The sequence below is a fragment of the Hydra vulgaris genome, chromosome 06 (assembly GCF_038396675.1).
Source record: "Hydra vulgaris chromosome 06, alternate assembly HydraT2T_AEP".
Lineage (NCBI taxonomy): Eukaryota > Metazoa > Cnidaria > Hydrozoa > Anthoathecata > Hydridae > Hydra > Hydra vulgaris.
In genome coordinates this window covers 14,755,133-14,778,512 of record NC_088925.1, presented here as the reverse complement: position 1 = coordinate 14,778,512, position 23,380 = coordinate 14,755,133, and the positions used below count along the sequence as shown (strand labels likewise).

Below are 23,380 nucleotides of genomic sequence, written 5' to 3'. Positions count from 1 at the left end.
GATCATATTTTTCTAGTTTTCTAAACTAGAAAATAAAAAAAATATATGAAATGGTGTACAATAGGAAAGCAGAGATCAAAAACAAAAAAGTATAAAAACAGTAGAGAATATTATAAATTAAGATAATGAATTCTTCTTACCCAAAAAGCCTAATATTTCAGGGCATGCTTCACTAAAGCCAACATATTATATACGAATGAAAATGTTTTTAGATTTAAAATTATTTTTTGAACTAATTTTAATTATTTAATTAACATTTTAAAATTAGTTTACAAATTAATTTTTTTTGATGTTCGAAAAATTTTTAAAACTACTATAACTATTTTTAAAAGATTTATTGACAAAACTTAATCAAAAACAAAACTTAACAAAACTTAATCAAAAACAAAACTTAACAAAACTTAATCAAAAACAAAACTTAACAAAACTTAATCAAAAACAAAACTTAACAAAACTTAATCAAAAACAAAACTTAACAAAACTTAATCAAAAACAAAACTTAATCAAAAACAAAACTTAACAAAACTTAATCAAAAACAAAACTTAACAAAAATTAATCAAAAACAAAACTTAATCAAAAACAAAACTTAACAAAACTTAATCAAAAACAAAACTTAACAAAACTTAATCAAAAACAAAACTTAACAAAACTTAATCAAAAACAAAACTTAACAAAACTTAATCAAAAACAAAACTTAACAAAACTTAATCAAAAACAAAACTTAATCAAAAACAAAACTTAACAAAACTTAATCAAAAACAAAACTTAACAAAACTTAATCAAAAACAAAACTTAACAAAACTTAATCAAAAACAAAACTTAACAAAACTTAATCAAAAACAAAACTTAACAAAACTTAATCAAAAACAAAACTTAACAAAACTTAATCAAAAATTTATATAAAAGCAAAACCACATTAGTATTTAGTAGGATATCCTTTACAATCAAGAACGGCTTTCCATTTACAAGTCATAGAGTAAATTAAATTAATGCAAACATCAATGGATATTGTATTTTCTGGTACTTCCTTTTAAGTATGTGGTAGTGGTGTAGTGGTAGAGAGAAGTTCTGAGTTCGATCCCCACCACAGCAGCTTTGTTCATCAAGGTTTGTGTTTCGGAGTTATAGAGTTGAGAGAGGGTTGTAACCACAAAAAGTAGCCTCCTCGACTGTAGTGGCCTTCTCGGCCTTGGGGAGGTGAATAATTAATAAAATAAATAAATAAATTAGCATGATTTGCTGTCTTTCATTTCATGGTCAACATATTTCCATAGATCTTTAATGATTAAGTTAGCTGATTGGGACGGTTACTTTTTTTTCTTGCTTTTAGTTATTGAAGTGTTCCAAGAAGGCCTATCAGTTTCATGACAGAACAACTCAGAAAAGCATTTAAAAAGAAAGTTCATGCCTTCTTCAATACAACTATCTCCTATTAGGCTAGAGTCAGCATCAAACTACAAACCTATTGGTTCTGAGCCAGAATTTTAACCACAGTGCCACAGCTGCTATTTAATCTATCATTTCAAAACACGAGCTTTACTCTTTTTAAAAATCTTGAATCAATTTGGCTGTATGTTTAGGATAGTTATCCTGTTAATATATCTATCTTTGAAGCATTTTACCCTTTGCATGAGATATTATAATAGTCTTACATATATCTTTGATTCATAGACCCAAAAATTCTATAAAGCAGACCAACTCCATCACAACTAAAACATGTTTTATGGATGTCAGTTGGTATTTAGGATCATATCTTGCACTTACTGGCCACCAAACTTACTTGATTCCATCTGTCCTGAACAGCATAAACTTCTTTTCATCACTAAAAAGAATTTTTGACCATTTTTGACAACTCCACTTTAGATTACTAAACTATTTTTTCAGTTTTTCTAGTTGAAACTTGACAGAAACCAATGACCTTTTAGCTGGGCATTTTCCAAATAAACTAGCATAACACAAAGTAAAAGTGCTACAAATCATTCCATATAATTTTTTTACAAATTCTCATTTGTACATTTAAATCAACAGCTGTAAACAGGGATTTTCTTTGCTTAGCATCGCAAGCTTTTTATTTTGACAACGTGTAGTTTTGAGTGGTCTTCCTGATTGCTTTTGATTTTTTGTAGATCAAGTAAGTTCATATCTCTTCATAATATGCCCAACAGCAATCTTACTGACTCCATAAAGTTGTGCTGTCTTTTGAAACAATTTTCCATTTTGATCTGATCTTAAGATTAATTTTTCCACTGGAGATAAGATACATTACTTAGATCCCCATCACTTAGATACATTACTTAGATCCCATGATCACTTATAAATAAAGTTTCTGTATAACTTCCACAAAGCATTTATTAACAATATCAACAAATTTTTTGGAGAAAATGTTTAGGTAGCTTTAGTTTGTCCGCAAATTTTTGAACTAATCAAAAATCTTTATTTTTAAATCAACTAAAAAATTAATTAATTTTAAAAAGTTAATTAAATAATCAATATTTGTTTAAGATATAATAGTAAACATAAAAACTTTTAAACTGATATATAATATATTGGCTTTAGTGAAGTATATGGTGAAATTTTAGTAAAATTAAATATTTTTTAGATTTATTAGCTCAAATTTATTTTTAATTAAATTTATTTTTAGGTTTTGTAAACTGATTTTATGATTTGTAAACCAAAAAAAACTATCCATCATCATTTTTCTAAAAAAAATAAGAAACCACACCAAAAATAAGAAATTGCACAACTTTTATTTTATGATTGAGTTAATTAATTAATCTAGCTTCAGTTTTAGTTTAATTCATCAGTTCAAAAAAAAAAAAAATGAAAGAAGGAGGATAACAGCTCAAGTAAAAAAATATTTCTGCTCAAGTTTACCAGTCAGAGCAGTTCTAAATTTACAATGTGTTTTTTGATCTTATCTTAACAAGAAACAGCATTATTAAAATAACTTGGTTAAATACAACAACAGTATTCTATACAATAACAAATAAGAGATTTATAAAAGTAGAGAAAGGAATCAGGAGATAAAATTGATGAGCAAAATAAAGACAGACAACCTTAGTAGATGGTAAATTTATGATAAATTGGATATATGGCATCTATTAAAGGTCAGTAGTAAAAGATAATCCAAAAGACATTAAGTAAAGGACTTTTGCACTAGAATTCGAATTCGCATAGAAATATAATAATAAATATAAATAAATAACAAATATAATAATAATATATATATATATATATATATATATATATATATATAAATAATAAGTATTACAATAATGATTAGCAGAAAACAATTAAATTTTGTTTGGGTTGAAATCATTGTTGGCCCCAAGGTGTCATAGAAGAGAAACCACATTTAAGATCAAATGCCTAGCTTCTAATCAATCAAAAAGTGATGAATTTTAGCCGAAAATAGTGATATAGTTTTGGTATACCAGCAAGTAGAACCACTTTAAAGGTAAGATTATCAGGAAAATCATTAATCCAGATGAGAAGCAACATTGGACTATGTTGTTTCTCATCTGGATTGGAGCTCTGTGGCATCTTAGAAGTAACTGGAAATGAATGAGAGTGTTGTTTAATGTTATATGTTGGTTAAAAAAGTAATAAACATAATTTTATAAACTTTTACAAATACTCTGTATGAGGCGAGCCTATGGAGAAGACCAGCATATCAGACCTTATCAAAATACAATATAAACATCAAAATTATCAGATTACATTTTGTTATTATTGTTAAATAGTCAGCAGTAGAACTAATGGACCGAAATCCGCATTAATTTTTGGTAGCTGTAAGGAGTGTAAGTCCGATGTACAATTCAATGTAGCAGAATAGCAAGATGAAAATTTTAGTGAGGTCATAGCATGGTCTAAACCACTTAAAAGAGAACATGGAGAAACTGTAAACAATCTAGATTCATAGCTAAAACACAAATCAAGAAGTTAAGTGATTAGGTTTGTCTGGAAAACAAGTCACAAAGTTAAACATCTGAGTAAAAGATTGAGAAAGACAATAAATTTGAGTTTGAGAAAGAGCTTGGTCAATTCAATCAGAAATTACATTAAAAAGAATACATTTCAATTGATATCCAAGATATATTTCAATTTAAGCATATGAGTACATTTTATGTCATGTTTTAAATTATTAGAAAACTTGACTCTAATAAGTAAAAACATGACATAAAAAGTGTACAGAAACCTTAGAAACCTTAGCAATAAACTATGAAGTTGCCTCAGTCAATCAGCCCAAATTAGAATTAAAAGGCTCTTTATGTGGCCTCCACAATACAAACCAATACCACTAACAAGGACACAACTTATATGCAACATAATGTTAATACCCTGATATTTTACAGCTGTTAACAGAATCAATATTTCTTACAGGAAACTTTACTACCAACCAGCCTCATTAAACTGAGTTTGGAAGACAGAAATTATTAACAATTTATTAAACCAAGGACTCTAAAGCAGTGACATATTTCAAGTTATAGTTAACTTCTTTTAATCTTTGCCTTGAAAAGCAAGTTTTACATGAAAGGCAGAAATACATGTGACAGGTTATACTGGAGAAAACATTACCAGTAGCAGAGCATAAAACTTATGCTAACTTGACCTAAATTAACTGCAACATATTACTAAATTAACTTACTGCAAAGCATTACTGAAAAAAATTGACCAAACAAAATTACTGGAACAAATTATTGCTAAACTCTTTTTTTTTTTAGTTTTTCTAAACTGTTGTTATATCTCTTAATGCCTCAACTACAAAACACAAACCTTGACAAACAAGTCAGCTACACAAAGAAAAAAGTTTTATAATTGTTTTAATACTTTTGTGTTACTATACTTTTTACGTTTCTACTGGACTGACTTAAAGTTATTATAATTCTATACTGTACTAACTTTAAGTTATTATAATTCTAGAATAAGTGTCTACATCAATTGTCCATTAAAACCCTCAAGATTAACAGCAGGCAAAAACCTTTAGTTTAGTAAAATATGCGGTAGTGGTGTAGTGGTAAGAGCGCTCGCTTTGTAAGCGAGAGGTTCGAAGTTCGACTCCCACCACATCCCTGGAAGTACCGCGCTCAACTTAGTTTCTCCGTGCAGCAGCCTTGCTCGGCAAGGTTCGGAGTTAAAGAGTTGAGAGAGGGTTGCACCAAGAATAACAACTAAAAAAAAAAAAAAAAAAGCACAAAAAAAAAAATAAGTAGCCTCCTTGACTGTAGTGGCCCCCCTCGGGCCTTGGGGAGTTGAATAATCTAAAAAAAAAAAAAAAAAGAAATTAATTTTATATTATACTTCTATTCTATGTTCTATTATACTTTAGTACATTTCTCTGCTGATCTATTAACTGCTTAACTAATTTGATTGTTTTCAGTAAAATTGTGTTTTCTAAGTATAGCAGAAAACTACTTGAAACTATTTATTTTAAAGTCAACATTTGAGGTTGAAAAAGACATATTGGAACAGTGGTGACCTTAGTTTGCTAAAGTAAGTGAATATCAGCAACCAATCATCATGTAATTATAATCAATGTAAATTCTTTTGCTCTTTGTAAAATTCAGACCTGAGGTGCCTTTAAATCTATTTAAATTTTTTTGCTCATTGTAAAATCCAGACCTGAGGCGCCTCTGAACTCATTTAAATATTTTAAAAACTTCTTATTAAGATTATAAAATATAATCTGGTTTTGATTTCCAAATAATATTTTTGTTAAAATATTTTTGCTTGAAGTAGGTGTTAGTTCTGCAGGTCTTTAATTTGTACAATTTTATCTTAAAAATTTATTGGCATGTTATCAAAAAGATATAAAGGGTTCAAACAACATGCTTAAAAAAGATACATAAGTTACCAAAATTAAAAAAGATACACAAGTTACTAAAATTAAAAAAGATACAAGATTTACCAAAATTAAAAAAGATACATAAGTTACTAAAATTAAGTTAGATACATAGGTTCCAAAATTAAAAAAGAGAAAAATTAAAATCCTTAAAAATAAGATTGGACAGCTCAAATAAAACTTCATCAAAAAAAAGCATGGTTCATTTAAATAAAAAAGGGATGAAGGATTTTAGGTTTTTTGTGCTTTAAATTTTTACTTTTCTTATTTTCTTAGAATTGCATTTCAACCATATTTAGCTTGACCTACATTATAATATCTTAAGATTGGTCAAAAGTTTTATTTCAAAATTTAAGGAGTTATTTTGCAGTTTCAATTTTTTAAATTTGCATTGATTTTTTGTCATTTTTTTGACATAGTTCTACCTCCTGAAAAAAAAAATCTAAAATGAAAAGGCTAAATGTTATCTCATTTATTCTCTTTACTTCATACATTAGCACATAATTGCCAAATTTGCCAATGAAAAGATGGTTGCCATTTACAAATTGCACAAAGAACTGTTTCAAAAACATCCAATAGGTATTTGGTAAACTGCAAGATTTTCTTGGTAACAAAAGTTGCTTGGTAAAAAAAGTTGCTTAGTAACTAAAGTTGCTTAGTAACTAAAGTTGTTTAGATATGTTATGACTAAAATAAAAAATTCAAACAAAAAAAGTTTCAAAATGCTGTAAAAATCTTATTAACTTGTGAAAATATCCAAATTGATTCAATTTTTAGTATGGTTAATGATTTTTTTCAATTTTTAGATTTTTATAGTATATTATTGACAATACTAAAATTGGCTGTGTCTTTTTATAAGTATATTAACAAGCCATTGATTGCAACGGCAAGTATGGCATCATTTAATGCTGTTATTAAAAAATGAAAAACATAACTATGAAATATAACAAGCCCTAAGAGTCAACCATCCAGCATTTTGCAAATAATTATCAAAAAAAGTACCCTTTTATGTAGATTGATTTTGGGGAAGTTTAACTTTCATAAATTCTCTTTATTTAATAACTATTATTACGATAATAATTTCTCAAAAAAAAAAATTTAACCAAGAGTTTTAGTTTCGATTGACAAAAAATTCAAAAATTTTATTGAAATTTTAATTACTTTGATCTTTCCAAAATTCAAATTACTTTATTATTATATTATAGATTATAGATCATTTATAGAATGAGATTTATTTACCTTACTACAAATAGATTCACCTTGCAATAAATAGAATTATATTTAAGCATATTAAACAGTTTTAAAATTAAAAAACAAAAAAATCAAAACAAAATTATTAGTTTAATAGAGTAAAAATAAAAAGTAAAAAAATTTTTTTTTCTTACATGGAGGTTTTTCTTTGATTTCTGTTTTCTTGAAAAAACTTTCAAGCTTGTTGGGACTCTTTTTAAGTATTTGATCTGTAGATTTATGAATACTAGATAAAGGGTTCAATGTAACTTTGTGATCGTTAAAAAAATCGTCGAGAGCTGAGGTTTTAGAGTTATTTTTATTGCCTAATAAACGACTAATAACTTCTAAAGGTGATTCTTTTTTCTTTTGTGTTGGCGACTCTTTTTTCTTTTCTGAAGGTGACTCCTTTTTGTTTCCAGTAAGTTTTTTCTTTTCAGTAATTTTTTTAGTTGGTGTGTGCAAAAGTGTGTTGTTATGTGTTGTTAAAACAACTGGATGTTTATTAACATGCACTGCAGAAATGGGTAATTTTTCTTTTTGATTATGTTGAGATGTGTTGTTTTCTTTTTGTTTATGAGCTGATATTTGATTTGGAAGCATATGGGGATTATATTCATGAGAAAAACTTAGCAAGTTTTTATTTTCATTTGCCTTAGACATTTGTTTTGTTGTTGGTTTTTTAGGCAAATGAGGTTTTCCTTTTGTAGTAATATGTTTAACACGAAGTGTTGGTGAATGCATTACAAGGTGACTTTCACTGGTTTTATAAATTGTCATGTTACTTAAATCTTGAATAATATGCTCAGGCTTTTTTCGTAATATATCTGCTAAAGTTTTCAACAAATCACTTTGGGACATTGTATTTTTTTGATTGGGAATGATTTGCTGCTTTGTGGGATTGTTTAAAGGCAAATGGCTACTGTGATTTGGGATTATTTTAAATGTTAAAGTAGAAGGTTTTTTAAAAACTGGCTGTTTAGGATTAGCTATTGTATTATCAAACTTTGGTGCACCAATAACATTTGGCATATCATCATCCATGTTATGAGAACTGCTTTCTCCCAGGTTTTTTTTATTATTTGGTAACAAATCCTGATTAAATAAGTAAGGTTGATTTTGTAAACTCTTAAAAGCATTAACTAGAGGATTCCCTAGTTCATTTTTATTAAAATAAGAATTGGTATGTGAAATTGTAGGAGAATGGTGAGCTTTTATGTCATTACCTTGAAATGGTAGAAAGAACTTATAATGCTGTGGTAATCCAGGTAATGCAGGTAGTTTAGTTGGTAATGTATTTAAAGGAACATTGTTTAAATGTTGATTTTTAAAAAATGGTGCATAGGTAGTCCCAAAAAGCTTCTTCTCCAATGGCGAAAAAGGTTTTGGGTGTACTGTTGGTTTATGTAAAGTTGTTTTTTGTGTCGTGAGTGTAATCTTGAGTATTTTTGGTTTTAACTTTTCCTTTTGAACTTTATTTGTTTGCTTTGGAGTTATGTGAAATGTAGGTTTGTTAGTTGGTTTAAAAATATGTTTGTTAGAAGGTTTGTGAACTTTAATTTCTTTAATTTTTACAGAAAGTTTTGTTGGCTTATTTAACTTTTTTTGAGCAACAAAAGATTTTGTCGGTACATGCTGTAACTTTTTTTGATGATCAGGTTTGTGGGTATTAACAGCTTTTGAAGTTTTAACCAACAAAGTTTTCAATTTTGTCTTTTCAGATGGAATAAAAATTACTGGACCTTCAGGCTCATCGCCAATAGCAATATTTAATGTGGGCACTTTCAATATTGTTGACTTTAAAGTAGGTGACTTTGCTGTTGTTGATCTTAAAGTGGTTGATTTTGATGTAGGAGCTTTAGTTGTGGAAATTTTTGATGTGTGAGCTTTAGGAGTAGTTGTTACTAATATTAAACCACCTTTATAACTAATGTTCTTATGCTCTTCAGTTTTATTAAGTGTGTGATTAATCATCTTGTCTGTTTCAGGATCTACTAAAACCGTTGGTACGGTTCTAGGATGCTGGGTGACTGCCAGTTTTTGTTTGTTTTTATGAGTAGGTTTTCCTTTTTTTATAGCAGGTGGGGTTGGTTTTACTTTAATGTGAAGAAAATTTTTCCGCTCTAATTTACTAGATTTAAATGGTAAAATTTTTGGTTTGACAGTTTGGAGTAGCAGTGGAGTTGTTTTAAATTTTTTATAAGTTGTTGTTAATGTTGTTGTAATTGTTGTGGCTGTTGTTGTAGATGCTGATGTTGTTGTAGATGTTGTTGATAAGGGTATTGTTGATGAGGGTGTTGTTGATGAGGGTGTTGTAATAGTTGTTGGAGCAACTGTTGAGATTATTTTCTTGGATTCTAAAATCTTATTTTTAGTTGTTTTTACTTTTACAATTTTACTAGGTAATATATCTTCTCCAGAAGCATCACCGCTCCCTATTAACTCAGCTTCTAATACTTTAAGCTCTTTACGGTGAGCTTTCATATTTACTCCACTCTCATATAATTCACGAAGTTTCTCGAACTCTTTAAATACATCAATATTTTTATGCTTTTTAATGGTTGCAATGGGTTGTATTGACTGAGTTGAGTTATTTAAAAGTCTTTTTTTATTCTTTTTTTTGTGTGGAATATGATGTCGCTTAGAAGATTGAGACGTATTTGTTGATGCAGTTTGATTAAGTAGTAGTATTTTTTTGTCATGAGTTATTGATGCATCAGTATTAAGAGTACTTTCATTAAGAATAGGTTTATTTAGATGTGTAACTGTAGTATTTTTGTAAATAAGAGATTTGTTTTTTTGTGTGCTTTGCGTATCCTCAAGAATAGTGGATTTAATCTCATGAGAACTGGTCGTTGGATTCATACTTTTTTCAATATTCTTTTCATTGGAGGTTGTGTTTCTCCCTATATTTTGTTTATTTTTATTATCAGATGTTTTTTTCAACTTATGGTTAAAAGAAAGTTTTAAAGTAGTCTGCAATTTTTGATCTGCAGACCCTTCTTCATCATCATCTTCATGGATAACTTTTGAAAGAACGCTTGAATTTTGTTCTTTAGGTTTTTTTAATTTAACTGTTGAATTAATATTTGACTTTTCAGTTTCAAGAGCTATTTTGGACAATTTTTCTGCTGATTTTTCAGTTTCATGAACTATTTTGGACGATTTTTCTGTTGATTTTTCAGTTTCATGAATTATTTTGGACAATTTTTCTGTTGATTTTTCAGTTTCATGAACTATTTTGGAAGATTTTTCTGTTGATTTTTCAGTTTTATGAAGTATTTTGGACAATTTTTTGGTTTGTTCTGTTTTTTTTGACTTTTTTACATGATTTTTTTTTTTTTTTTTAACATTGTTTTTATTTTTATTGCTACCAACAACCTCTTTTTTTGTGGCTTTTACAGCATTAACTTTTTTAGATTGCAAACTTATATCTTCTTCTATTCCTGAACCAGAACCGTATTCTCTTTCTTCAGTTTTACTAAAGTCAAACCCTTCATGTTCTTCATTTGAATGTTCTTCTGTTGAACCTTCTTTTTCTGTTTTATGGTTTGTTTCATGAGATGAATCATTTTTTAAGTCATTTTTCTTTTTAAAATTTGTTGATTTTTTAATTTGGTGTCTTTCTTTTTTCTTTGTATGTTTAGAACTATTGGATGAATCATTTTTATTAGCGACTTGAACTTGTTTTTTTTGATTTTTTAAACTTTTTTCTTTCTCTGGTGCATTATTGTTTATAACATTTGATTGTATTGCACTAGCTGTGTTATTGCTCAAAAATTTTTCTGCAAGTTTAGCCTCAAGACTTGCAATTTTTTTTAATATCAGGTCTTCTTTTTCAGCTTCTTTTTTATTTGTTTTAACTTTTTTATTCTTGTGTGTATCCAAACTTTCTGCATCAGCACTACCTTCCTCGTCTATACTTTTTTCTGTATGTTTAATACTCTCAGTTGTGTCAGTTATTTTTTTCTTGTATTTATTCAAATTTATTGCATCTGCACTACCTTCTTCATCAATACTTTTTTCATCATGCTTAGACTTCTTAAATTTCATAGTAACTGATGTTTCTTTCTTGTGCTTATTCAAACTTTCTTCATCTGTTTTACTTTCTTCACCAACGCTTTTTTCAGTATGCTTAGATTTTTTAGCTTTCATGTTATTTGGTGTTTCTTTCTTGTGTTTTTCTAAACTTTCTTCATCTGCTTTATTCTCCTTATCAATACTATTTTCAGTATGTTTAGATTTCTTAGTTTTCATGTTATTTGGTCTTTCTTTCTTATGTTTATTCAAATTTTCTTCATCTGCTTTATTCTCCTCATCAATATTATTTTCAGTATGTTTAGATTTCTTAGTTTTTGTGATATTTGGTCTTTCTTTCTTATTTTTATTCAAATTTTCTTCATCTGCTTTATTCTCCTCATCAATACTATTTTCGGTATGCTTAGATTTGTTAGTTTTCATGCTATTTGGAGTTTCTTTCTTGTTTTTATCTGAATTTACTGCGTCTCCACTACCTACCTCCTCAATGCTTTTTTCAGTATGTTTATATTTAGTTGTTGACAAGTTATTATTTACCTTTTTTAAGTGTTTTTCTAAATTTAACCCACCAGCACCTGAGCTACCTTCATCCTCTATACTTTTTTCAATATGTTTAGTTTTCTTCGTAGAAAAGTTACTTTTTGGAGAGGTTTTTGAAATGTGTTTTGTGGTGTGATGAGAAACAGTTGAATGCTTAAATGTTGGATAACTAGAATCATAATCGCCTTCAGCATGTGCGTCAGCATAACTGTGTCTTTTAAATGATCTATCGGTTGGTATCCTTTTGATAAATTGATCCGTTGACTCATTTTCATCATTTTTAAATTCATTTTCATTTTCTTTATTGAAAAACAAATGAGGTTTGCTGCGGTTTTCCTTCGATTGATCAGAACTTGTTTGATGATTTAAAAAATCTTCAGATTCCCCTCTGATTTCATTAAAATAACCTGCATTGTGAAGACGATCTGGTAGAGGAACATATGTGTCTTGCTGTTGTTTGATGAACTCTGCTGGTTCTGGACTTTCATACTGAGAGTTATAGTTGCCCATTTTATCATCATCTACTTGTAATGTATTCATTTTACTATTGGCATACTTAAGCATTCTGATATCATCACTAAGTTCGTCAAAGTGTGGCACTTCTTCCTTTTTTTGAAAAACATCATGACTTTGTTGGTGATAATCTGATGGCTGATTAGATAGTCCTCCCTGATTAGACAATCTGTTATTTACATCATAGTCTTGAGTTTTTTTAAAGCTGCCTGCAGCATCAAAACTTCCGATATACTCAGCATTTAGTGCATGCCGCTCTTCTGAATTCTCTTGTTGATTCTTTTTTTTTTTGTGTATTTTTGTAAATCTTCTGGGGTATGCTATTTCTTTAAGAAAGCAAAATATTCAACTTAATTTTTTTTTTTTTAATTTGCATCATTAAAATAGAAATTCAAATGTCCTTACATTGCTTACTGTGCAAAAATATTCAACTTAAAAAAGTTTTTTTTTATAAGTACTGTATCTTAAGTAGAGGTGTATTGGATATTCAGCAGGAGGTATATCAGATAGGAGGTGTATCAGATAGGAGGTATATCAGATATGATATCCAGCAGGATATTGCTGAAATACTATTTTATAATAAAGTTTATTTATTTATAGATTGCAAGTGCTTGCACAATTCTTTTTAACAATTAGCAAAAATCAGATATTGCATTATCCTAATTGTGTATACATCAGAGACTTTCAAAAGCTTCCTCACTTTTACAAAAATAATAAAACACTTGCTTTTGATTTTTCTTGGGGTTTTTCTAGTTTTTGCTACTATATATTTATAGTTTTTACTAAATAAATATATAGGATTTTGAATTTATATAAATCTAATAATTTTAAATAGTTTGTTAATAAACACTTTAGACATTTATTGATTTTTACATAAAGTATTTCTTTCCTAACCCCATTCAGGTATCACTAATAAGTTTTTAAAAAAATAATTAAAAACAAAGTAAAAGTATAAAAAAAGAAAATGATTTACAAAAACGATTTTAAGAAAACTTAAATGACTGGAATTTTGTGAACTAATCTTTTTGAACAATTTCAATTTTATTTAATGCAAAATATGTCAATACATTCAAACGTAAAATTTCAGCCAAAAATGTATACATGAAAAAAAAGCGTGAGCGGTTCCTGAGATATTGCAATTTTAACTTTGACCTGGTTTTCCAAAATGACCAGATTTTCACAACAAAAAAAAAAAATTTCTTGATAAAATAATAAATAAAAATTGCAAAAACTGAAAATAGACATTTTGAATAATTTTTTGATGTCGAATTCAATAAGTCCATTAAAAATGCTGAAATATGAAGGCAATATGCTTAAAAATTAGAGAAATCTCAAAGCACCCTTGTGTAAATTGTTTTTGCTTTTTATATTTTAAGTATCTTATAATTTTAAATGTCACAAAAATATAACTGAAAAAACAGCAGTAACATATAGAACTATTAGTTTCTAAGGATTTTTATAGGAAATAACTAAAAAAAAATATTTCCATATAAAAATAAATTAAGTAACTTTTTGTATTAAAAACAATTTTAATTACAAAAAATTACTAAAAAAATAAAAGATTTTGGTTGATGAATGTACAAAAAATTTTTTTTTTAGAAAAAACTATTTTTACTATTATTTGTACTAATAATTACTAATATTTTATCAGTTTATTGTTGCCATTTTCCTTGATTCACTTCCATTTCTGCTTTTTAAACATAATTACTACTGGAATTTGAGCAAGGTTGTAGAACAGATAATTTTTTCAATATGTTAGCAATAACTTTTCAATACATGTTAGCAATAAAGTAGTAGTTGTCTCTTTGAGGCCCAATAAAAGTTGATTTCAGGTACTATGCCAGTTCACTGAAAATCTTCATGTTGCGATTGTGAGTTTAATTCTTATATTTTTTAAGTTTGCGAATTTAAGTGTAGATAATGTCTGTACAACACCTCTCGCCACTAACCATGTTATCCTCAAGGTTTATAAATTGATGGAAGGTACCAGGTGAAATTGTTGCACCATGTTACCAGCCTCCTCATTCTTATCATTGCAATTGTGAGTTATATATGCAAATGTTAAAAAATATATATTAAGATGATAACTATTAATAAACATTAATAATTTATTTTATGTATTTATGTATATTTAAGATTTTTTAATATAAAATTCATATATGGCTTCTGATGTATGTGGATTTGGTATGGTTGTTTCAAACTTCTTTGTGTATCAACCTTTTAACAGTACCCTCAAATCTATCATATGGTGACTCAAAGGAGCATCTAATGATGCTCCTTTAAACTTCTAATGATGTTTTTATCCATGCAGGTGTCTAGAAGCGAGTCAAATATTTATTCATGTCCATGAGTTTAGCAATGTCATTTTCAGTACTTGTATTCATTAATTTTTTTCCAGATTTAACCATTTTTAAACTTTGCAAACAGTTTACTTAAAATGTTACTTAATGATAATTTCCATACAGCACTAACAACAAAATAAAGTTAGAGGACAAGTAAAATTAAAAAAGAGTTTTTAAAATCCAATGCTTTTATATGTTATTAAAACACAAATTTTGCACTCAATTTTTTCTGATGTTACTATTTTATTTTATAAAGCGATTGCGGTTAAATTTATTTTTCATGAAGTTTTGCTAATCGCATATAAAAATTGTTCTTCCTCTTGCCATATAAAAAATAAACTTAATTAAAATTAACTAAACTAATTGACTTATTGCAAAACTAATTATTGAATATTGTATTGCCATTGAACAAGAGTGTGTATGCAAAAATTTGAAGAAAATCTATTATCAGTAAGTGACTCAAAAATTGATTGCAAGATTTGATGTTAACAGACAGATTAACAGACAGAGATGAGGAGTTAATAAAAGCATTGGGAATAACAAGCTAGGTAGATTACCTTTCTATTGGCTGTTGCTGGCTGTTATATCAAACACTAGAACTACAACTCTGTCTGACAAATCCCAAAATTTTAGCATATCAAGCATTGCCCTAGCAACAGAGTTGCTTCTTGCAAGTTAGCTAGAGAAAAAAAAACAGTATAATTTCTCTTCGTTATACTCTGTTTAAAATAAGAACTCCAAGTTGTTCATGTGTGACCCAATATATCTTTTAAAATTGTCTTGCAAATTTCATTTCAGCTTTGGTTTCAAAAATTTGACATATCTACCAATAAAAATCTACTTTTTTGTTATTGGTCTAAATAAAAATCAATATCATCTTATTTTTTATTTTTCTTTACAACAAAATCTTTTTTTCTTTTTTTTTCTGATTCTCTCCCAACAAAGTTGGAAGCAACCACTATTACATTGTGAGTTATTAAAAAAAAAGGGTTAAAGAAGACTTGAAAAGTTGTAGGTTGTATGAGTCATGAAAACATGCGAATGGGAGAGAGTTTCAAGATTATGGAGAAGACCAGCATGCCAAACTTTGTTGAAAGCTATAGAATTAAGAGCTATGTGTCAAGAATAATATTTACCTCAAAGCTCTAGCCTTGCCACCTCCATCTAATGCACAATAAAATTTTTCAGTCACAACAGTTAGCAAGTCAGCCGTAGAGTGAAAGAATCAAAAACCATACTTATTGTCTGACAGCAAGTTATTTGACTCAAGATAGGATGTGAGAAATTGGTTTATAGACTCAAATACCTTGCTACTAACAGATTAATTGGATGATAGTGGAGGGGTCAGAATGATCTACTTAGTTTTTAAAAATTGAAACTAAAGATACCATTTTCCAGCAGGTAGGTGAACAAAATTAAGCAAAACACTTAGTAAATAGTTTATAGAAAATTGAAGAGAGTTCTGGAGAACACTATGACAGGAATGTTGCTTTGAACACAAGCTGTAGAAAAGTTTAATTGAGATATGACTTTAGCAACTGAAGCTGAAGTGATTTGAATGTCTAAAAAAATGTTAATCTGTTTAATTGGAATAAAAGGAAGAGTATGGCCATAAGATTCAAAAATGGAATCAGAAGAAAAGTTATTTACAAATAGCCTTATCCTTGGGTGAGTTAATAAGATCAGTTCCTTGAATTGGTAATAAGATCGGTTGCTTTGAGAGAATGTTAGATCTTCCTTTGTTAATAACGCTGTTTTTGATTTTCTTAAAGTCCCTCAAGCCTAACCTCTGAGATAAGATATGAGATTTAGTGAATTGAGAGTAATGGAGCTCAGCATCAGACAGCACTGTTTTAAATCAATTTCTTGCAATAAAAATATTCATTTGTACACAAGAGAGTTGTTCTTTTGAAAGAAAGATTTGATATAGCAGCTGCACCATAAAGTGAAAATCACCGAGTAGAATGAGGCTTGAGTATAAACCAACAATAAGGAAGTTACATAGGAGGCGCATTTATCAGTTGAGAGAAAAGACATCAGCCCAAGGACTGTCACAAACAAAATCACAAAGAGAATCCTAATTAGCTTTAGGGTGGTAGTAAATAGTGCAATGATAGGGTGAGTCCGAAAAAAAAGTATGAGATGAAAGATTTAAAGATCATTGCATAGTCAGAACCACCTAAGAGAGAAAAAACAGCAAATCTTTTATATTTAATATTTTGGGTTACTTTTGGCATGATTTAAGTTAAAAAAAACTTGAATCATTTATAGATAGAGCACAGCTTCCTAAGCAACGAGCTATGCAATTTTCTTAGTCCTGTTAATTAACTCTAAGTCACAACATCGGGCTCCTTATGTGCACCAAAAGCATTAACAAGGACACCATTCATGCATAACTTGGTACTGTTAATACTCAGACATTTTTCAGCTGTTGATGGAATCTCTCTGAGAGCTACCACAAAGTTAAGGAAACCTTACTACCAGCCAGCCTCAAAAAAACTGAGTTTTAGAGCTGTACTTTCATTAAGACATAACAGGAAGAGTTGCAAAACCACTATCAAGAAGGCACAAGCAAAAACCTAAGAGTAGAGTCAAAAAGATCCAGCCTTCATCATCTTAGGCAGAAAACTATGTAACATGTTTACATCTACATTAGTCTAATATATGAAAAAGGGGTTTGGGGCTGGTCAACAGAACTATTCTGCGTTAGTCTTTGCTGGGAGCTCTTCTACAAGACAGTAGCTAGATGCAGTTAACACCTGCCCAAGATGAGTATTTTTATCGAGGCACCGCCTCTAGCTTTTACTCACCAAGAGCCTTAAGGCAGGGGATTTTCAAGTCAGAGTTTGTTTTTTCTAGCCTTTGATTAAAAAAATAAACCCTAAAAGGCAGCAGGGTATGGGGAAGGTAGTACATAGTTACATGATACCAGTAGAAGGGTGATTGTAATGATCATGAACATGAAATTGACCTGACCTGAATTCTTGATTTCTTTATTTCATCTACAACTTCAGGTGCACCAATATGAAAATAAAAATCCAATTGTTTCACAAAGATTATTAAAAATAAGACATGACAGAAACTGTTTACAATCAATTGAAGGATGATCAATTAATTAGAAATAAGTTAACTTTCTTGTCACAGGTCTTCTTGGAGTTTCTTCATATGAGCTAAGGGTGCTAGTACTATTTACTTTGTCTTATCTCAAAAAAGTGGATTTATTTTTGGTTCTTCGGATTCTTTGTTTTCTGTACTTTGCTGTGTTGGTGACAGTTTGAATTTTTTACTACTTTTTAAGTCAACATTTTTAATCAATGTTAAAACCTTTTTTTATCACAAAACAAACATCCAACCAAAGCTTTAGGGAACAATTCAGAATTTTTTAAAAAATAATTCTTTGATTATTGCGGTTCTTAACAAAATATTGATGTTTCCACTTGGTGAAGCATCTTTTTTTGCAATCAAATATCAAAATAAGATGCTATTTGCTTGGCAGCATCTTGTTACAATTACAATTGATTAAACAGTTACAATTGTTTAAACGACTTTTGAGAAAAATTAATTTAAAATTTTTCAAACTTCAACTGCTCATGATGAAACTTCTTTCCGAAAAAAAAAGGTTCTAATGATATAAAGTAAGACCGGGTCAAACCGCACACCATATCATTCTGCACACTGATCAACATTATCAAATAAAAACCAATCGGATACGGATATATATAAAAATTGACTCCCCCTTAAAGTTGTATAAAAAAAAAGCTTATTCATACAACTTAAAGGGGGAGTCAAAATTTTTATATATTTTTTATCGTTGCGAACAAAATAGCGCTTGAACCGAAACTGATATAAAATAATTTTAGCGTTATCTTGGTGGAAATTTAATTTTAATCCTGATAGTATAATTTTTATGCAGTTAGAACAAAATGTTAAATAAAAAATCAAAAAAGTAAAAAAAATTCTTTTTTCTGATAAAACCGCACACTCAATTAATTACTTAGTTTAGTTTTTTGCAAATGACTAAGTGACTATTTTTATCTAATTAACTTAGTGTTAATTCCAGTTTAATTATGAATGAAATATAATGTTATTTGTTAATATAATAGACTCTTATTCATTAAAAACCAATTATTATATTATTTCTCAATATAATCATCACTCACTCAATTTAATTTAACTCGCTCCTTTTAGCATGTTAACTAAAAAAAAAAAGGATCAAGGAAGACAATATACTAGCAGCATTAACTGATATGAAAGAAAATAAAACATCACTGAGAAAAGCTGCATTCAAAAATGGCGTTCCAGTGTCAACGCTCAAAAATCGCAAAAGTAACAACAACAAAGGCTTCATTGGCTCAGGTGCAACAACAGTTCTCTCAAATGAAACAGAAAGATTGATGGTTACTATGGTTTAACCCAAAATGAAATCTTAGAATTTGAATGTGGCTACCTTAAACGTGAAGATCAATTGCACTTATTAAAAAATGGCAAGCCTGGTAAAGACTGGTTTTATGCCTTTATGAAAAGATGGTTAAAAAAAATTTCAATAAGAAAAGCAGATAACTTAGTATCTAAAAGAGCCGCTTCTTGTACGCCAGAAATAATTGATAGTTATTTTGAATGCGTCGCCAAGTAATATCAACAGACTGGTATAACTTCTGGGTCGCATATTTGGAATTGTAATGAACCAAGTTTTTTGGGTGATCAAGGTAAAGCAACCATAGTGTGTGAGCATTCTTCACATATTCTACAACCATTGGATAGAGGTGTCTGTTGTCATATCAAACAAGCTTGGAAAGAAATTCTTACAAAGTATTACTCAAAACGAAAAAATCAACTCAAAATGTAAGAATTTAGATAAACAAAATTTTTCACTGTTGCTCAAACTGCTGTACAAGAGTGATAAATGTTTTACACGCTTTTTTTAAATGTTTTGCAATCTCTGGTTTCAAGTACACTGGCTTATTTCCACTTAATAAAAACAACATAAATCATAAGGCATTAGCAATCGCACAAACGTTTAATCCACCTTCATCAACTTTAGCAGCCTTTGCAGCACCTACACCATCTTGCTCAGACACAGCTTCATCATCTTCAACAGCCGCCACAGCACCTACTCCAACTACACACCAATTACCTTCTTTCTCAACTACAACAGCTTCAAGTTTTGATAGGTATTAAGCATGTGTTGAGCGTTGCAAAGATAACAAAAGAGTTGAAGCAGTTTTTTCAAGCTAGAAATCAATCGTATGTTAAGAAGTTGAAGCACTGCAACATGTCAAAACTTGGCAGATAATGTATTACCGAAAAAAATCTGATCAAGTTCCTTAAACAAAAAGATGAAGAAAAAGCAACAAAGGAAGCCGTGAAAGTTGCTAAACTTAATGCAAAGCGTAGACTCTCTATGCCAAGTAGATTGCTCAGCATTGTTATGCCTGAGCATAACAATGCTGAGCAACCCCAGCAAAACATTAATAAAGAACAAGTACCAGTAGCCAAACAATTAAAAGTTACAAAATGTAAAAAGTGTAGAGTACAGTTACACACAGAAATGTTGCAATGCAAAAATTCGATGTGTTGGGAATGGTTGTACAAAGAAACATGTTTACCAAAGAAATATGTAGTTAGAACTAAATTTTTTTGGTGCAAAAAATGTAAAAACTTTGATATAGCTCCTTAAATACAAGTTGTGTTAAAAAAAAAAATAAAAAGTTAAAATTTAAAAAATTCAATGTTTTATCAGAATGTCGCCTAAAACCGCAATTTTTTTTTCTTTATGTTTAATATTTTCAATAACTTAATTATTATTTTTTTAACATGTATTTATATTATCTTATGTAGTTTTTATTACCTAATATTTATTATCTAATAAAAAAAAAAGAAAAAAAAAGTTATTTAATTTTTATTGATAAGTGTGCGGTTTGTCCCGGTTTTACTCTATTACTTTCATGATTTAAATACCAGTTTCCTGATTTTAAATACCAGTTTTCTGATATAAAAATTTTTTACCCTGCATAGATTTCGTGGGTCATAACTTTTGTCAAACAAAGTAACAGTGTTGCTCAAAATTTGAATAACATCTTGATGGTCTTTGCTTGTCTCTGATGTTATTAAGCTAATAGATTATTTGGAATCAACAGTAAGAACCAAGCATTTCTTCAAACAAATAAATAAAAATAACAATTCCTACCTAACTTTTAAAAGAAAAAAATTATAAAGTAGAAAAATTCTTACCTTTCTAAATTTGTTTTTTAGTAAAATTCTGTTTTGAATTAATAAATATTGCTAACTTTATGAAAATAAAATTTAATAAACAAATTGCATAATTTAACAAATGAAGCTGCATAAACTTGTATAAACTATGTATGCCAAAATTTAAAAAACAAATACAGATCACATTGTCAAGATTAGTTTTTATATAAAAATTGTTATATAAAAACAAACAGTATGTATTTTTCAGTAGTTAAGATAATTTTCACATCTAACTATGATTTCCTAACATATAACATAATTTTTTTTTCTTCTTAAACTAAATTTTACTTAATACATAACCAGGATTTTTTTACCATTTTTTTTTTGTCTTGAAAAAGTGAAAAACCTTTACAAGTTAAGATTATAAGTGACTAAAAACAAAAAAATTTTTGGGTGTTGAGATATTAAATGCCAAAGTTATATAACTTTGTTGCTTCCTTACTTTTTATGTTTATATTTCAGCATTCCAAGTGCATTTTTTCTAATTCTGCATCAAAAAAACATTCTAAATGCCTATTTTCGAATGATTGCCATTTTTATTATGTTTTGAGGGAAAATATTTTCAAAATTGTTGTTAACATTTGGTCATTTTAGAAAACCAGATCAATGAGAAGTTTAAAATTTCTGAGTAACTGTTCAACATTTTAATTCAAAATTTTGGATGCGAAATTTTTTTGTAAAATGCCAAAGAAGTAGCAAATGAATCAGCAAATCCCTCTTAATTATATGCAAGAAACTGATACAAGTGTATGCAAACATAAATGAATTTTAATCATAAACAGAGGTATTCTTCGAATGAGTAATGACACAGCAATTCAAATATATGCATTAAAATGCATAATGCATGTAATCTAAGAAATCCTTACCAAAGTTAATATTAATCTTTTTTAAATAAAAAAATAAATATTCTATGAATATTTTGATACATTCATACATGCTAGTATCCCACTAGAAAAGTTTATACCCAGTACACCTCTAATCTAAAACAACTTTTAAATGAGACAAAATTTAAAAAAGCTAAAATAATACAAAATTAAATTTAAATTACATAAACATTTTAAAAAGAACAAAATTTAATTTTGAACAAAAAGGGTTTATATTACTTCAGTGTTGCCACCTATTTGGACTCCCCCAGTTACAGATTCTGCATAGAGTTGTATCTTAATTAGATACTAATTAAAATTGTATCTTAATAAAATACTAATTAATCCCTATATATTCTCTAATAATATTAATATAATGTTAATATTTGATCCCCACCACGTCCCTGTTAGTACCGCGCTCAACTTGTTTCTCCGCGCAGCGGCCTTGTTTGTCAAATTTTGTGTTTCGGAGTTATAGAGTTGAGAGAGGGTTATAACCACAATTAAGTAGCCTCCTCGTCTGTAGTGGCCTTCTGGGCCTTGGGGAGGTGAATTAACAAAAAAATAAAAAAAACAAAAAAACAAAAAAAAAATATAAGGAACATGATTAACATAATTAATAGTAATATAAGAAACATAACATAGTTACTTTTAAGATAAGAAACAGAACTAACATAATTAATGTAAGTATAAAACACAAGTTGAGTGTGACCGATAATGTGGTGGGTTTGAACTCTGTATTATTTACTCATGAACAACAACACCACTATCTCATCTACATTATAGATTTATCTAATGTAAAATATTTTGTTTTTTTTTTGTTTTGTTTTTTGCTTGAGGACAATCAATGAAATCTATAAAATAAATACTAACAATTCAAAATACTTTTTTTTAATGAACAACTTGAATAATTTTGGAAATTTTTATTTTTATTTTGATTTATACAATTCTTACAGTTTTCGTTTGATACCTTCATAAAAATATTTTGCGTTTGGCCTTTTCTACCAATGTTTGCCAACAATAGTTTGCGTCTAAAAAATTATTCAGATCTGAAAAGTACACAGGAGGCAGGCAAGCATAAAAGGATTTGCTTGAATTGGATGACTGATAATAATGTTAAAGGAAAAAAACTTTCGATGTCAGTGTCCAAGATGTTTTATAAAGTCAGTTTTATAAAGTGAGTGTCTAAGATGTTTTATAAAGATTTATAAAACATTTCTTGTTGCATTTGAGCCTAACCAAAAAGTTGGATGTCAACAGAATTTTTTTTATTATTGACCAAAGGTTTAGAGTTCAGAAAAGAAAAGTTAATTTAATTATAGACAATTGCTCTGTCTACCCTAACATGCAGAAATTTGATTGGTCAGAGCTTGCCATAAATTTACCAAATAAAATCCTAATTACCCTTCAATCTATGGATCAAATAGTTATTTGATCTGATAAAGCCAAAAATTCCTCACTCACATTAGAAAAGTTTTTAATTTTAGCTGTTAATTTTATGCTAACAAAAGCATGGAGTTTGATACCAAATAACCTTTATAAATTGTTTCAAAAAATCAGGAATTTCAGTAGAAGCATTGGAAAGCCAATAAATGATAATAATGGTCCTTCCTTTGCCTTAGATATTGAAGAAGATGCAATAGAAAACTTGTAAAATAGCTTTGAGCTGTTAAATGTAAATTGATGCAAATTTTAACACAAACAAGAGTTAGTTGTCATCAAATATCAACAAATCATCAGATGAGGATATCATTGCAGAAGT

At 28.6% G+C, this 23,380-nt stretch overlaps 1 protein-coding gene across 4 annotated transcripts in view; it reads right to left on the bottom strand.

The window, feature by feature from the left end:
* Positions 1 to 23,380, bottom strand: part of LOC100197733 (uncharacterized) — a 95,275-nt gene that overhangs the window by 50,377 nt on the left and 21,518 nt on the right. For all 4 annotated transcript variants that reach the window (XM_065799303.1, XM_065799305.1, XM_065799304.1 and 1 more), the window contains exon 4: positions 7,229 to 12,490. In XM_065799303.1, the coding sequence (XP_065655375.1) occupies positions 7,229 to 12,490 (5,262 nt within the window). The remainder of the gene's footprint in view (positions 1 to 7,228; positions 12,491 to 23,380) is intronic.